At 35.7% G+C, this 14,689-nt stretch overlaps 3 protein-coding genes and 1 pseudogene across 3 annotated transcripts; 1 reads left to right on the top strand and 3 right to left on the bottom strand.

Moving 5' to 3' along the window:
• Window positions 1-458: 458 nt before the first annotated feature.
• LOC116140475 (aldose 1-epimerase-like) lies at window positions 459-2,742 on the bottom strand. The gene is made up of 5 exons (XM_031426103.1): window positions 2,582-2,742; window positions 2,444-2,493; window positions 1,946-2,072; window positions 1,291-1,395; window positions 459-1,195 (listed from the first exon to the last, which is right to left on the bottom strand). Exons 1-5 carry the CDS (start codon window positions 2,694-2,696, stop codon window positions 573-575), a joined length of 1,020 nt encoding a protein of 339 aa, XP_031281963.1. The 5' UTR covers window positions 2,697-2,742; the 3' UTR covers window positions 459-572.
• A 5,871-nt stretch (window positions 2,743-8,613) lies between these two features.
• On the bottom strand, window positions 8,614-9,467 carry LOC116140533 (annotated as a pseudogene).
• Window positions 9,468-9,886: 419 nt separating this feature from the next.
• On the bottom strand, window positions 9,887-11,129 carry LOC116140532 (ERAD-associated E3 ubiquitin-protein ligase component HRD3A-like). Its single transcript, XM_031426158.1, has 2 exons — window positions 10,601-11,129; window positions 9,887-10,444 (listed from the first exon to the last, which is right to left on the bottom strand). The coding sequence occupies exons 1-2, from the start codon at window positions 11,114-11,116 to the stop codon at window positions 9,887-9,889; spliced, it is 1,074 nt and encodes a 357-aa protein (XP_031282018.1). The 5' UTR covers window positions 11,117-11,129.
• Window positions 11,130-11,551: 422 nt separating this feature from the next.
• LOC116140531 (vacuolar protein sorting-associated protein 26C-like) lies at window positions 11,552-14,678 on the top strand. The gene is made up of 8 exons (XM_031426157.1): window positions 11,552-11,605; window positions 11,697-11,822; window positions 11,957-12,021; window positions 13,123-13,177; window positions 13,675-13,764; window positions 13,909-13,993; window positions 14,088-14,183; window positions 14,437-14,678. The coding sequence occupies exons 1-8, from the start codon at window positions 11,552-11,554 to the stop codon at window positions 14,676-14,678; spliced, it is 813 nt and encodes a 270-aa protein (XP_031282017.1).
• The last annotated feature ends 11 nt before the right edge of the window (window positions 14,679-14,689 follow it).

Genomic DNA, 14,689 nt, shown 5'->3' with positions numbered 1-14,689 from the left:
ATTTCAAAATTTGAGGATAATCTACAATAAAAGAAAAAAAAAAAAAAAAAAAAAGCAAAAATTATCATAAAAAACCTTCAAGGATAATCTTCCTACTTGAAATTGGTTGCGTGCACTAAAATTGACCTTATTTTGATGTGATTCAAACAAATTATTACAAACCAGGTCAACTAGAGGACCTTTAAGGATAATCTTCCTACTTGAAATTGGTTGTGTGCACTAAAATTGACCTTATTTTGATGTGATTAAAACAAATTATTACAAACCAGGTCAACTAGAGGCTTTTCATTTCCCTTTTTCAATCAGAAATATTGGAAATGAATCAGAATTTTGCAGAAGTCTAAAGAGCTCGTGTCACACTTTCAAAATAAACACCCCTTAGGCCCTTGGGAATTTTAATTTTTGATAATAGGCAACCCATCTCTACCAAGTCCACCAAGTTTATTTATGCACATAAATGTCAGTGTACTAGATATTTTAAGTTTTGATCATTGAAAATAATCTCTTATTCACCGTTGGCAAACCCAAAACAGACCTTTATTTCAAAATCGACACTTCAAGAGAATACTACTTCACTCAACCGAAAACTCATACAACATTGAATGTTTGTATGTCTCGCCTGGTCGAACCACAACAGATGGGAAGTTATATTGGTTTATGGCATTAGGAAATCCCTGCGTCTCTAAGCAGACACCAGCATGCTTTCCATAAACTGCACCTCCTTTTCCGACGACTCCATCGACATAGTTCCCGGTGTAAAACTGCATCCCAGGGGCATTGGTCCACAGGTTAAGGACCCTTGAGGATGCCGGGTCCTTCAGTTTTACAGCATGCTTCAACCCTGATTTCTCTTCCCCACAATCAAGCACATAGTTGTGGTCATACCCTAAACCCACTTCATGGATTGATACACCGATCTTCTTCTCAGAGGTGAAATCAAAAGGGGTTCCTTTGACTGGCTTAATTTCACCAGTTGGGACAGTGTTCTCATCTACGGGAGTAATGTGCTGCCCCCAAATCTGAATTGAGTGCTCAAGTACGTTCCCAGAGTTGTGGCCTGCTAAGTTCCAGTAGGTGTGTTGAGCTAAGCTGATTGGAGTTGGCTTATTCTCCGGAACTGCTTCCATGTCAAGTCTCAACGTTGTTTTTGAAGTAAGTGTGTAAGTTGCAGTCACAGACACATCTCCTGGGTAACCTATTACCAGGCAAAACAGAAGAATTAGAGATGGAAAAATGAGAGAAGAGGGGAACAGGGAGAACCAGAGAGAGAGAGAGAGAGAGAGAATGAACCTTCTTCCCCATCGTCACTATGATACTTAAAAGTAATAGATGGGTTTTCACCATTCTTTTGTTCTGCTACCTTCCATATCACTTTATCATAACCCTTGAAACCGCCTAAAGAAAAGAAAAGACAGAAGAATTTATCAGGGAAATAAATTTGCAAAAATTAAAATACATTCTGCCCAGTCCTCAGAAGCCACTACTATTATGTTCTTCTAAGATAAGTTCCCAACGATTGATTTGCAATGGCATTTTTCAGTTGGATAAGTGTCTGTGTGTCTTAGATCAGACAAGGAGCGTATACTTATTAATTTAACAACAACTTGATATTGATAAAGTTGATAAAAGAATGGGGTATCTTCTTCAAGTTGATAATAAGGATAATTCTTCACTTCGTTGGAAAGCAAACTTTTAGTAGCCTGGTTTGTAGAGTTACAGATGCAATATTCTGCAGTTTATATTTTCTCTAAGTGCTGTGGCTACTATATTAATGCCACAAAGCAATATGGAAAAGTGCTGGTAAAGTTCCCACCTGCCAGAAAACAGAAGAAAAGCTTTTGCTGGACTACAAAAGTTTTAATACTGACCTAAAACAACACAAGATTTTCACACAATCAAATAAGAAAATGAAAAATCTAACACTACGACTCTAGCAAATTCATACCATGGAGACTGTTCGGCGGCTTGTTGATTGGCAAAGTGTACTCCGTCCCATCGAGAGTAAATTTGCCCTCTTTGATTCGATTTGCAACCCGACCCACTATGCACCCAAAAAAAGGTGCTGCACCATTCTGATAACACCATAATTCATCATAGGCAGAATGCAGAAGAAACAATAACTTGAATTCCCCATATATATATATATATATGTAGATTCATAAACTCTCAAGAACCAGAATAGCTTATTCATTTAAAAAAAACAAAGTGCATATATACGATATCTTTTATCCTCACAATTACCAACATGAACAAATCTCCAAATTTCATTGACCTCCCAACACTTCTGCATAGTTAAAAACACACCCTTGGATGGAAAAATCGCATTAGGAAAAAAAATAGTCAAAGGGTTTACACAATCTAATCAATGTACCCAGAATTAGTCATCCGATCATAAAAAGATGACAAAAAATCAAATGGGGTTGAGAAAAGATAGAAAATTTACCACATATGGTTCAATAGAATCGAATCCAAGAACAACATCAGCCAAATTTCCTTCAAAAAATTACAAAAAGAAAAAAAATATCATCCATCAGCAAAAATAAAGTGACTGAGTAGTAAATTTAAATAAATAAATAAATACCCTGTTTGTCAGGCAAAGAGAGCGACAAGATTGTGGCGCCAAAATTGGAGATTTTGACATGCATGGATCCATTGTTAAGTTCAAAGACCTCTGGTTTCTCGCTCTGATCAGCCATCTTCGTCTGAGTTTTGAAAATGGTAAGACTGGAGTTGAGCAAATGATCTGTTATATTTTTTTAATGGAATAGGGTAGAGATTAGCGGGGGCATTTCTGTCTTTTTCAAATCTGATTTTTATCTAAATATAAATCATCAGTTTGTTTCTAATCTGTCTACTCAGCATTTTCACACATCTTATTTGGGCCATAATGGGCCGAAAGTAGAGATGATAATTTGAGCCGGGTCATGGATAATCCCATAATTGACCTGACCCGATAATAATTAGTTTTCAGTTAAAAATCATTGGTAATTATTTAGGCATCTTTTTAAGTGCAAAAATAAACATATTTTGGTTCCATTCCAACTCAGCTCCACGTCGATAATGTACATAACCTTACCTTATTGTTTACAATGTTACGGGAAACACTATCAAAAACTTGATTTCAAAGATTATATTGAGTCAATAACATTATCGATTCGATAATACAACCTGAATTTATTGTTATATATTTATTTGTTCAATATCAAATTATCACCGTACTTTGTCCCCAAGAAAAGAAAACAAGTTTCACTTGCATCCCAAGTATAGATATCCAATAGTTTAAGTATTCCATATTAAATAACATTAATACTATAGTATATATTTAACATTAAATTATATTTTATACTAAGCTTTGCGTTTCAAATTGTAGTACTTTCTATTGCAAAACAAACAAAAAATGGTGCGTTTAAAGCTTCAGAAAATGCAAGTGTTCTCAACTGTGGTAAGGGGAGAGTGTGACATAAGGCTTACGTTTAATGATAAATGAAAACTTGCAATTGCAGGAATGAACAACAAGTGCTTAGGAAATTGCTTTTCAAGTACAGGGAGCTCCAAAAGATTGATAAGCACCTGCAACATAAGCTCTACTTGAAGGTCAAGGGAAGTGCTTTTAAGAACAAAAGGGTGCTTTTGGAGAGTATTCATAAGTTAAAAGAGTGAAAAATGTAAGAGAGAAACAGCTTTTTCATCATCAATTTGTGACCAAATCTACCTTATTCAACGTTAATTAGTTTTCACACAATACACTTATTAAGTTCCTGGTACAAAACTGCATAGAGTTTAAGATAATTAAAGGAATCAGAATTCAGGTGGGCAACAACAAATTGAAATAAGCAAACAAAAAAACTTAAAAATAATATAAAGGATTTAAATACGTGAAGAGTTATGATCAAAGGATGCTACATGGAAAATAAAAAGAGAAAATACTATCCTATACATTCACAGCATTGAAGATGGTTTTTACAGTCAAGTGCACCAATATTTTATCATTTCAGCTTCTTGTTGACTTTTGCAGAGAAAATTGAGGAAGCAACTCCATACATTCACGATAATTTTCATGCTTTACAAGCAGATCTACAACTGTAGACAATGTTGATTCATCTGGTATCACATTTCTGTCATTCATTTTGTGAAGAAGTTCAACCACTTTAGCTGCGTCATTATTTTGCAAAAAGCCTCGCATAAGAGTATTGAATGTAACAGCATTTGGAGCACAACCCTTTTTTTCCATATCAAATAACAAATCATACGCCTTTTGTAGTTTCCCCTCTTTACAAAACCCGTTGATTAAGATGGTATATGTCATAACGTCTGGCATTAGGCCTTTCTGAGGCAATTTGTGAAATATCTCCCAAGCAATTTCGATCATTCCATTTTTACACAACCCATTTTCATTATTTATGTGTCCAAGGATTGTAGCAACTGTCAACAATTTGCTTCTGTGAATTTGAATTTTCATTCAATTTGTTGAAGCTTCTTTTTAACATTAATTCAGTAATTTCTTACAACCACAGACTCACCGGCCTATAATCTTGGATAAACTAAGGACTTCTCAATGGTCCTGTATCTATTATATTTTGAGAGAAAGGAAGCTTGGACTACTGAAACTTTTGGATTGGAGTTGGTTATCTTTGGTCTCTTAGAGATGTAGGAATAGACTCTGATCCTGAGTGATTAGCATTAAAGCAAGCTCTAATCTAGGAAATTTGGTGTTGTTATGTGGCTCACTCTTTTTTTTTTCTTTTGTATGTTGCGGGTCAAACTTGAACAACTGAAACTTTCCTGTCTAAGCTGGAGTACTTTTGGGTAGTAAAATGTGTAATAATGATTGAACTGGACAAACTTGCTCCTATTCTGTACCTTCTATGTGGCTGGACTGTGGGCTGATTTATAGTGATATCTTATAACATCAGGTTATTGACTGTTACTAAGTTTGGTTAGTACAAAATTGGAGTGTACAGTCATAATCATCCTTGTCCAAGTTTACTATTGGCTTGTGGTTTGTGTAGGATACTTTTATTTTTATTCTTCTTAAATTCTTAAAGCTATTTCACTTTCTGTTGTTTTATATTTTCGTGACTTGGAAACAGAAGAAGAACATTGAGATCAGAACTTCTGGAAAGATTGGTCCAGGCACAACAGGTAAATTTCTATTAGAAATTTCCTAATTGTAGAAGTACAGATGTTTTATTCATACTGAGAATAATCTAATTGTAGTGATGTTTATACAATCTTATAATTGTAGCTGATGCTAGTTTATAAACTTAGATAAATCTCTAATATTTCAGAACTGTTAATAGCATTTTAGCTTTCTCTGTGCAGTTGTGTTTGTCCTCTGTTGTGTGAAAAACCTCTTCATTTTCCTAGTCTTTTCAAATTAGCTTTTTCCATTTCTAATTGTTTTCTTAAATTAGACAGTTCTCTCTGTTATTCTCTGTTGGGATGAAAATTAAGTCTTGTTCCCTGTTTTCATTCCATGTCTATTCTTATAGTTGTTATTATACTTCAATAGACTAACCTCCTTTTGCAAGGTATCAGAACGTTTTTTTCCTCACCTCTAGTTTCCCTAAGTATTTGCAAATAACTTTCCTTCCTTTACAGTGTACACTTTTGCTTTTTTTGCAGATACCATTTTCCATAAATCTGAGGCAGCGTGAGAAAAAATTAGGGTTCTATGAGACCTTCCATGGAAGGAATATTAGCATCCAGGTGGGTTATTTATCTCACACAGTGAAAAACTTCACTTTGGACCCTTGCAATGAGACGTTGGGGGGATCCTCACTTTTTCCCATCTCATGCCCTATAAATGTTTTCCAAACATTGACGATTAATGAATCCTATTTTATTATTATACTGTAGAGTAATGCGGGGATACCTACATAAATCGTTATCTGCAACGCTGGAATTCATTGTTGAAACTGATAAAGGTATGGACTTATATTTATTTTTAAAAGATTTTGAGAAATTTTATATAATTCAACAATATGGCTTTGTCTTTCCTGTTGTTATGCTTTCAGCTGATATTCTTCAGAGACCGATTTCTCCTGAGATGGTTGTCTTTTACATTACTCAGGATACTCAGAAACATACTTCCCTGACTAAAAACAGTCTGCTTGATCCATCTTCTGCACAACACTGTTGGTGACTTTTGATTTTAATTTAAATCTTTGAAGTAACCTTTCTAATCTAAATTGGAATTATGTTCTCTACAACTTTTATTGGAGATTGCATCAATGGATTCCAGCGCATGCATTTTGATGTCTTATTGATGCGGTCTTCTAAAATTTTAGAATTGGGTTCGTATGATAATGACATGATTCTGGAACTGACAAGATGTATGGTTAAAAAGGTGGCTTTAAGGTGACAGAAAAGTGTCAACTCAATGTTCTTTGTGGATCCTATCAATGGAGAGCTAACAGTAAGCATCTTCATTTCCTATTCAATCTATGACTTGCACTTGCTCCAAGTAGAGTCAATCTTCTGGGGAAAAAATTGTACTGAAACATCCTTGATACAACAACACAGGTTTGCCACATTCCAGTCTTTTCAGAAATTTTTAACTATTAATGTTTATTTAGCCATCCTTGTTTTTGTATTTATACTAGATAGCAGATGGAGATGTTTCGTAAAATGACTCTGCCTATCTATGTGATACTCCCCCTCTTCTGACATGTCCAACTGTTTTTGCTGGGTGAGTTGCTAGTTTACATGGACTTATCCTTGATATTATTCTTATATGTGGTAATGATGCTGAAATACATAATATGCTCTTTTTTTTTTTCTCTATCCTCTATATTCAACTTGTTCAACTATTTTTATTAGTTACATTTGACATAGATATTTCCTCTATATGCTTGTTTGTTTTCATAAATAATTGGTGTTTATTTACTGAATGAATGAAACCCTTAGTTATTTGTGTTGTCTACTTGATGAATTTCTTTCTTGCTATTTTCTACTTAGCTGAAAACCAACAAAGCATCATTCAATTTGAAGTACTTATGTGATGTTCTGCGCAATAGCTAATTAGATGTCTGTTTTTCAGGTCAAGCTAGCATTAGTTTTATTTCCTGTTTAACGTTACCTTTCTGCTAAGCCTTTTATATGTTTTCTATTCTATTGGTGCTAGTGAAATGTTAACCTTCTGCATGTATCATCACAAATTTTTATTTCCTCATAGAATGGTGGTATTTCAACACTCCACTTGTAAGTTTGAGTTGGTGTTTTCTTTGTAATGTATTTGAGTCCATTTTCGTCGAGTTCAAAATTTGCTAGTTATCACCTTTCAGTCTGAGCTCGCCAAATACATACAAAGTCTGATCCTACAACTCCAAGACTTGGGTAAGCTTCTTTAAGTATTTACGATAGATGGAACTACTTATAGCACTGAAACTTCACAAATTTCAGCTGGCCATGAGACTCTACCGCTTGAACTTGTCCGAGCAAAGTGAGACGATTGTGCTAAGCAAGGTCAAAGCTATCTATCATAAAACTTATTAAACTACCATCCTAAACGGCTAAGGGCACGATGCAAATCCATTTCTGTTGTGCATTGTCTGGAAATTCGTCCAGAATTCAGTTTGTGTGTAGATGAAGAGTGTTGAAACTTCAATGTGCATGTAATTCCCAAATTACAAATGGGAACGTCATGTAAGTCATACAAAAATTGAATGTATTAGAATCCTGAATTCAAGAAAAGAACGTAATAGGTTTTGTATTTTTAGTTTATAAAATATAGAATTTGTTTGTAAGAACTTGATTTATATATTGCATTGTTAATTCAATCATCTACGCTGAAAAAAGATCTTTGAAATGAAGATTATCATAACTACTTTAAGTTTTCAAATTCATCATTTGATAACTTTATACTTTTTATCATAATATCTTTGAAGTTTGAACTATATTGTAGTTAACGTAGATGAGTTAATGATAACTTTGGTCTCTCTATTTGTTTTTAGAAAATATTTTACAAATCAACACCTGATAGGGTTAGGACAAAAGATATTTGTGTCAAATTTTTGAACTTTGAAGTATCCATCTAATAATTTGATAAACGAAAGAGAGATCCATGAAAATTTCAAAATTTGAGGATAATCTACAATAAAAAAAAAAAAAAAAAAAAAAAGCAAAAATTATCATAAAAAACCTTCAAGGATAATCTTCCTACTTGAAATTGGTTGCTGCTAAATGACTTATTTGATGTGATTCAAACAATTATACACCAGTCAACTAGAGGACTTTAAGGATAATCTTCCTACTTGAAATTGGTTTGCACTAAAATTGACTATTTTTGATGTGATTAAACAATATACAAACCAGGTCAACTAGAGGCTTTTCTTTCCCTTTTTTCAATCAGAAATATTGGAAATGAATCAGAATTTTGCAGAAGTCTAAAGGCTCGTGTCACACTTTCAAACAACACCCTTAGGCCCTTGGGAATTTTAATTTTTGATAATAGGCAACCCATCTCTACCAATCCACCAAGTTTATTTATGCAATAAATGTCTGTACTAATATTTTAAGTTTTGATCATTGAAAATATCTCTTATTCCACCGTTGGCAAACCCAAAACAGACCTTTATTTCAAAATCGACACTTCAAGAGAAACTACTTCACTCAACCGAAAACCCATACACATGAATTTTTGTATGTCTCGCCTGGTCGAACCACAACAGATGGGAAGTTATATTGGTTTATGGCATTAGGAAATCCCTGCGTCTCTAAGCAGACACCGCATGCTTTCCATAAACTGCACCTCCTTTCCCGACGACCCATCGACTAGTTTCCCGGTGTAAAACTGCATCCCAGGGGCATTGGTCCACAGGTTAAGGACCCTTGAGGATGACGGGTCCTCAGTTTTACAGCAGCTTCAACCCTGATTTCTCTTCCCCACAATCAAGCACATAGTTGTGGTCATACCCTAAACCCACTTCATGGATTGATCACCGACTTCTTCTCAGAGTGAAATCAAAAGGTTCCTTTGACTGGCTTAATTTCACCGTTGGGACAGTGTTCTCATCTACGGAGTAATGTGCTGCCCCCAAATCTGAATTGAGTGCTCAATACGTTCCCAGAGTTGTGGCCTGCTAAGTTCCAGTAGGTGTGTTGAGCTAAGCTGATTGGAGTTGGCTTATTCTCCGGAACTGCTTCCATGTCAAGTCTCAACGTGTTTTTGAAGTAAGTGTGTAAGTTGCAGTCACCAGACACATCTCCTGGTAACCTATTACCGGCAAAACAGAAGAATTAGAGATGAAAAATGAGAGAGAGGGAACAGGGAGAACAGAGAGAGAGAGAGAGAGAGAGAATGACCTTCTTCCCCATCCACTAGATCTTAAAAGTAATAGATGGGTTTTCACCATTCTTTTGTTCTGCTACCTTCCATATCACTTATCATAACCCTTGAAACCGCTAAAGAAAAAAAAGACAGAAGAATTTATCAGGGAAATAAATTTGCAAAAATTAAAATACATTCTGCCCAGTCCTCAGAAGCCACTACTATTATGTTCTTCTAAGATAAGTTCCCAACGATTGATTTGCAATGGCATTTTTCAGTTGGATAAGTGTCTGTTGTCTTAGATCGACAAGGAGTTATACTTATTAATTTAACAACAACTTGATATTGATAAAGTTGAAAAAGAATGGGGTATCTTCTTCAAGTTGATAATAGGATAATTCTTCACTACGTTGGAAAGCAAACTTTTAGTACCTGGTTTGTAGAGTTACAGATGCAATATTCTGCAGTTTATATTTTCTCTAAGTGCTGTGGCTATATATAATGCCACAAAGCAATATGGAAAAGTGCTGGTAAAGTTCCCACCTGCCAGAAAACAGAAGAAAGCTTTTGCTGGACTACAAAAGTTTAATACTGACCTAAACAACACAAGATTTTTCAACAAATCAATGCACTAGAAAACTCAAAATGTACAAAAATCACTACAGAAGCAAATGAACATACTTTGGTGTAGTTCTTCTTTTCCACTCCATAGCCCTTGACATACAAATACCCCATTCCATTATACGCCGAATAAAGCTGCTGTCTGGAAGCAAGTGTCAGCCATTCAAGTGCCTTAGTGTAGTTCCTTTCAACACCAGCTCCTCTTGCATATATCTCTCCAAGAAATTCCATGGACTGGGGTTCACCCCTATCCGCAGCCTTTGAAAACCATGCCAATGCCTTGGCACGATCACGCCTCAATCCTCTCAATCCAAAGTAATAGAACAACCCAACTTTGTACATTGCCCCGACATTCCCTTTCTGCGCCTGATACTCTAAAATCTGAAAGGCCTCGTCGTCCTCCCCTCGAGACTTCCTTAATGCCCCCTTATTCTCTTCAGCTCCATTATGAATCCTAACTGGTTCAATCACCGGTGAATCCTTTGAAATCAAAAAACTATTCACTGCTATCTCAGCTAATTCAGCATATAATTTAACCGCATTCTCATGCATCTGCGACCAGAAAGAAAAATTATCAAAACAAAGATCATTCATCACAAAAAAATAAATCCAAATTCTTTCTTATTTCAATTCTAGAGCTTGAACAAGCTTAAAAAATATAAGGAAAAAAAAAAAAAAAACTCGAACGGCACAAAGAATTCCACTCACATCTTGACGCAAATACGTGTATGCTAAAGCCATCTTCGATTGAATGTTACCACCTTCAGCAGCAAAATGATGATACATAAAAGCCTTGGCCTTGTTCCGCTCTCGCATCATCCCCATTCCGTACAAAAACGCCAAGACCGACCGAGCGTGTGGTTCACCTTCATCAGCCGCCGCTTCAATCTCGGCCGTGGCCTCCCGCATCTTCCGCTTGTCGCCGTCACTGACAGCCGACATCATCTTTGCGACGGTGGAATAGTAGCTCCGATTCAGCGCGTCCGGGTCCATCGAAGGCTCGAAGATGGGGTTCCAGGAACCCGGATCGAGATTCTCCTCGGGCTCCGTCTCAGAGTCGCCGAAGTCGTCCCAGTCGGCCGAGTCGTCATCCTGAGGAGACGGCGGCGTGTCCTTGATGTCGTCCTGTGAAAGGACGAGAATGAAGGGCCGCGCGTAGAGGGAAAGAGGATACAGAGTGAGAATCAGAAGAGTAAAGATTAGTTTTCTTGAGATGAGTCGCATTTTTTCCTTTTTTTTTTTTGGGGAGGGCTGCTCAAGTGGAAGAAGAAAAAGGAGGAAGAAGATGGGTGCCGCTGAAATCGGGGATTTTTGGGGAAGAAGAAGGTTCAGGTAGGGGTAGATTTGGTATTTCAATGCCACGTAAAGTTTTGTCATCTGACCAGTTATATTTTGCCACGTGTTAATGTCACTTAAATTTTTTAATCCTCCAAGGTTTGTTTAGATCTCAAAGACACCCCCTGGTTTACTTTTCGACTTTTCGTTACAAGTTTCCAGGGGTCTTATTGTATCTTTTAAACAATAGTGGGAGTGGTTAGGATTTAAAACCCCATCTGTACTGTAAGGTGATTTTACTAAAATTAAAAGAGGGCTAAATTGTCAGAATTCAATCCATATAGAACTGAATTTGAAAAAGTTCATCTTCTTCCGCAGTTGAAAATGCCCAGCATAGAGCTGAAGCTCTCCCGATTCAATCGTATATATCAACCATCTGTACGCGCTCTTCCTCTCTCTATATCTCCGCTTCTTTTTTTTTTTTTTTTTTTAAAAAAAAAAATAATTTATTTATAGTTTTTAAGCTTAGTTATATAATGCTGCTGCTGTAATACGATATCAGGATTTTCTGGAGGGCAAAATCTTAATAAGGTCATCTTCCTCCATTTCTCACTATGGGATTGTCCTCACCCTCAATGGATCGGTCAACTTGCAGGTAGGCTTTCTTTCATTTTAGAAAAGTTTCAGCTACGTTTCTTTGAGTATTCAAAATTGCACTGTTTAATTTTCTCGGAAACCAAACGGAACCGAGCCTAAGCTAATTTTGATATTCACTGTTGTTTTTTGAAGGTTCGTGGAGGATCAGCTGGTGTCATCGAGTCTTTCTATGGTGTTGTGAAGCCTATTCCAATTGTGTAAGTTCAAAGTTTCTTTTTTTATTGTTGAATTGTGCTTCATTCATGGTTTGCCAGTAGCACTTGTAAAATTCCAGTATATGTTATGATTTGATTACATCGCTGAAACTAACCAACTAGTTAGAAGTGGTAATTTCATGCTTCCAGAGCCTTAAGAAAACCAAAGACACATAATTAATCAGGCGTAGCAAATTGCCGAATTGTCACAAACCTTTTTAACGTTCTAGTAGTTACATTTCGTGTGTGTTACGTGTGCTTATGAGGCGTTGTTTCCGAGGACTGTCATCGTTGATTTCAGCATCATGGTTTCACTACAGATCACCCTTTTGTTATTAACCATGGTTTCTGAGGTCTTTCAACTGGAAAACTCTGAATTTTCATTATTTATGTGTCCAAGGATTGTAGCAACTGTCAACAATTTGCTTCTGTGAATTTGAATTTTCATTCAATTTGTTGAAGCTTCTTTTTAACATTTTAATTCAGTAATTTCTTACAACCATCAGACTCACCAGGCCTATGATCTTGGATAAACTTAAGGACTTCTCAATGGTCCTGTATCTATTATATTTTTGAGAGAAAGGAAGCTTGAGACTACTGAAACTTTTGGATTTGGAGTTGGTTATCTTTGGTCTCTTAGAGATGTAGGAATAGACTCTGATCCTGAGTAGGATTAGCATTAAAGCAAGCTCTAATCTAGGAAATTTGGTGTTGATTGATGTGGCTTCACTCTTTTATTTTTCTTTTTGTATGTTGCTGGTCAAACTTGAACAGAACTGAAACTTTCCTGTCTAAGCTGGAGTACTTTTGGGTAGTAAAAATGTGTAATAATGATTGAACTGGAGCAAACTTGCTCCATATTCTGTACCTTTCTATGTGGCTGGACTGTGGGCTGATTTATAGTGTATATCTTATAACATCAGGTTATTGACTGTTACTAAGTTTGGTTAGTACAAAATTGGAGTGCTACAGTCATAATCATTCTTGTCCAAGTTTACTATTGGCTTTGTGTTTGTGTAGGATAACTTTTATTTTTATTCTTCTTAAATTCTTTAAAGCTATTTCATCTTTCTGTTGTTTTATATTTTCGTGACTTGGAAACAGGAAGAAGAACATTGAGATCAGAACTTCTGGGAAGATTGGTCCAGGCACAGCAGAGGTAGAATTTCTATTAGAAATTTCCTAATTGTAGAAGTACAGATGTTTTATTCATACTGAGAATAATCTAATTGTACGATGTTTATACAATCTTATAATTGTAGCTGATGCTAGTTTATAAAACTTAGATTAAATCTCTAATATTTCAGAACTGTTAATACGCATTTTAGCTTTCTCTGTGCAGTTGTGTATGTCCTCTGTTGTGTGAAAAACCTCTTCATTTTCCTAGTCTTTTCAAATTAGCTTTTCCCATTTCTAATTGTTTTCTTAAATTAGACAGTTCTCTCTGTTAATTCTCTGTTGGGATGAGAATTAAGTCTTGTTCACTCTGTTTTCAGTCCATGTCTATTCTTAATAGTTGTTATTATACTTCAATAGACTTTAACCTCCTTTTGCAAGGCATCAGAACAGTTTTTTTCCTCACCTCTAGTTTCCCTTAAGTATTTGCAAAATAACTATTCCTTCCTTTACAGTGTATACATTTTGCTTATTTTGCAGATACCATTTTCCATAAATCTGAGGCAGCGTGGAGAAGAAAATTTAGAGAGGTTCTATGAGACCTTCCATGGAAGGAATATTAGCATCCAGGTGAGGTTATTTGATCTCACACAAGTGAAAAACTTCACTTTGGACCCTTGCAATGAGACAGTTTTGGGGGGATCCTCACTTTTTCCCATCTCATGCCCTATAAATGTTTTGCCAAACATTGACGATTAATGAATCCTATGTTAGTATTTGATAACTGTAGATGTAATGCGGGGATACCTACATAAATCGTTATCTGCAACGCTGGAATTCATTGTTGAAACTGATAAAGGTATGGACTTATATTTACTTTTAAAAAGATTTTGAGAAATGTTTTATATAATTCAACAATATGGACTTTGTTCTTCCTGTTGTTATGCTTTCAGCTGATATTCTTCAGAGACCGATTTCTCCTGAGATGGTTGTCTTTTACATTACTCAGGATACTCAGAAACACCCGTTACTTCCTGAACTAAAAACAGGTCTGCTTTTGATCCCATCTTCTGCACACACACTGTTTGATGACTTTTGATTTTAATTTAAATCTTTGAAGTAACCTTTCTAATCATAAATTGGAATATATGTTCTCTACAACTTTTATTGGAGACTGCATCATATGGAATTCCAGATGCAATGCATTTTGATGTCTTATTGATGCGGTCTTCTAAAATTTTAGAATTAGGTTCGTATGATAATGACATGATTCTGGAACTGACAAGATGTATGGTTAAAAAGGTGGCTTTAAGGTGACAGGAAAAGTGTCAACTCAATGTTCTTTGGTGGATTCTATCAATGGAGAGCTAACAGTAGAAGCATCTTCAGTTCCTATTCAATCTATTGACTTGCACTTGCTCCAAGTAGAGTCAATTCTTCTCGGGGAAAAAATTGTAACTGAAACATCCTTGATACAAACAACACAGGTTTGCCACATTCCATGTCTTTTCAGAAATGTTTTAACTTATGTAATGTTTATTTGACATCCTTGTTG

Source organism: Pistacia vera, unplaced genomic scaffold (genome assembly GCF_008641045.1).
Source record: "Pistacia vera cultivar Batoury unplaced genomic scaffold, PisVer_v2 Contig373, whole genome shotgun sequence".
NCBI classification, from domain to species: Eukaryota; Viridiplantae; Streptophyta; class Magnoliopsida; order Sapindales; family Anacardiaceae; genus Pistacia; species Pistacia vera.
Note: the sequence above shows the minus strand (reverse complement) of the source record. Positions and strands in the feature narration are given on the sequence as shown.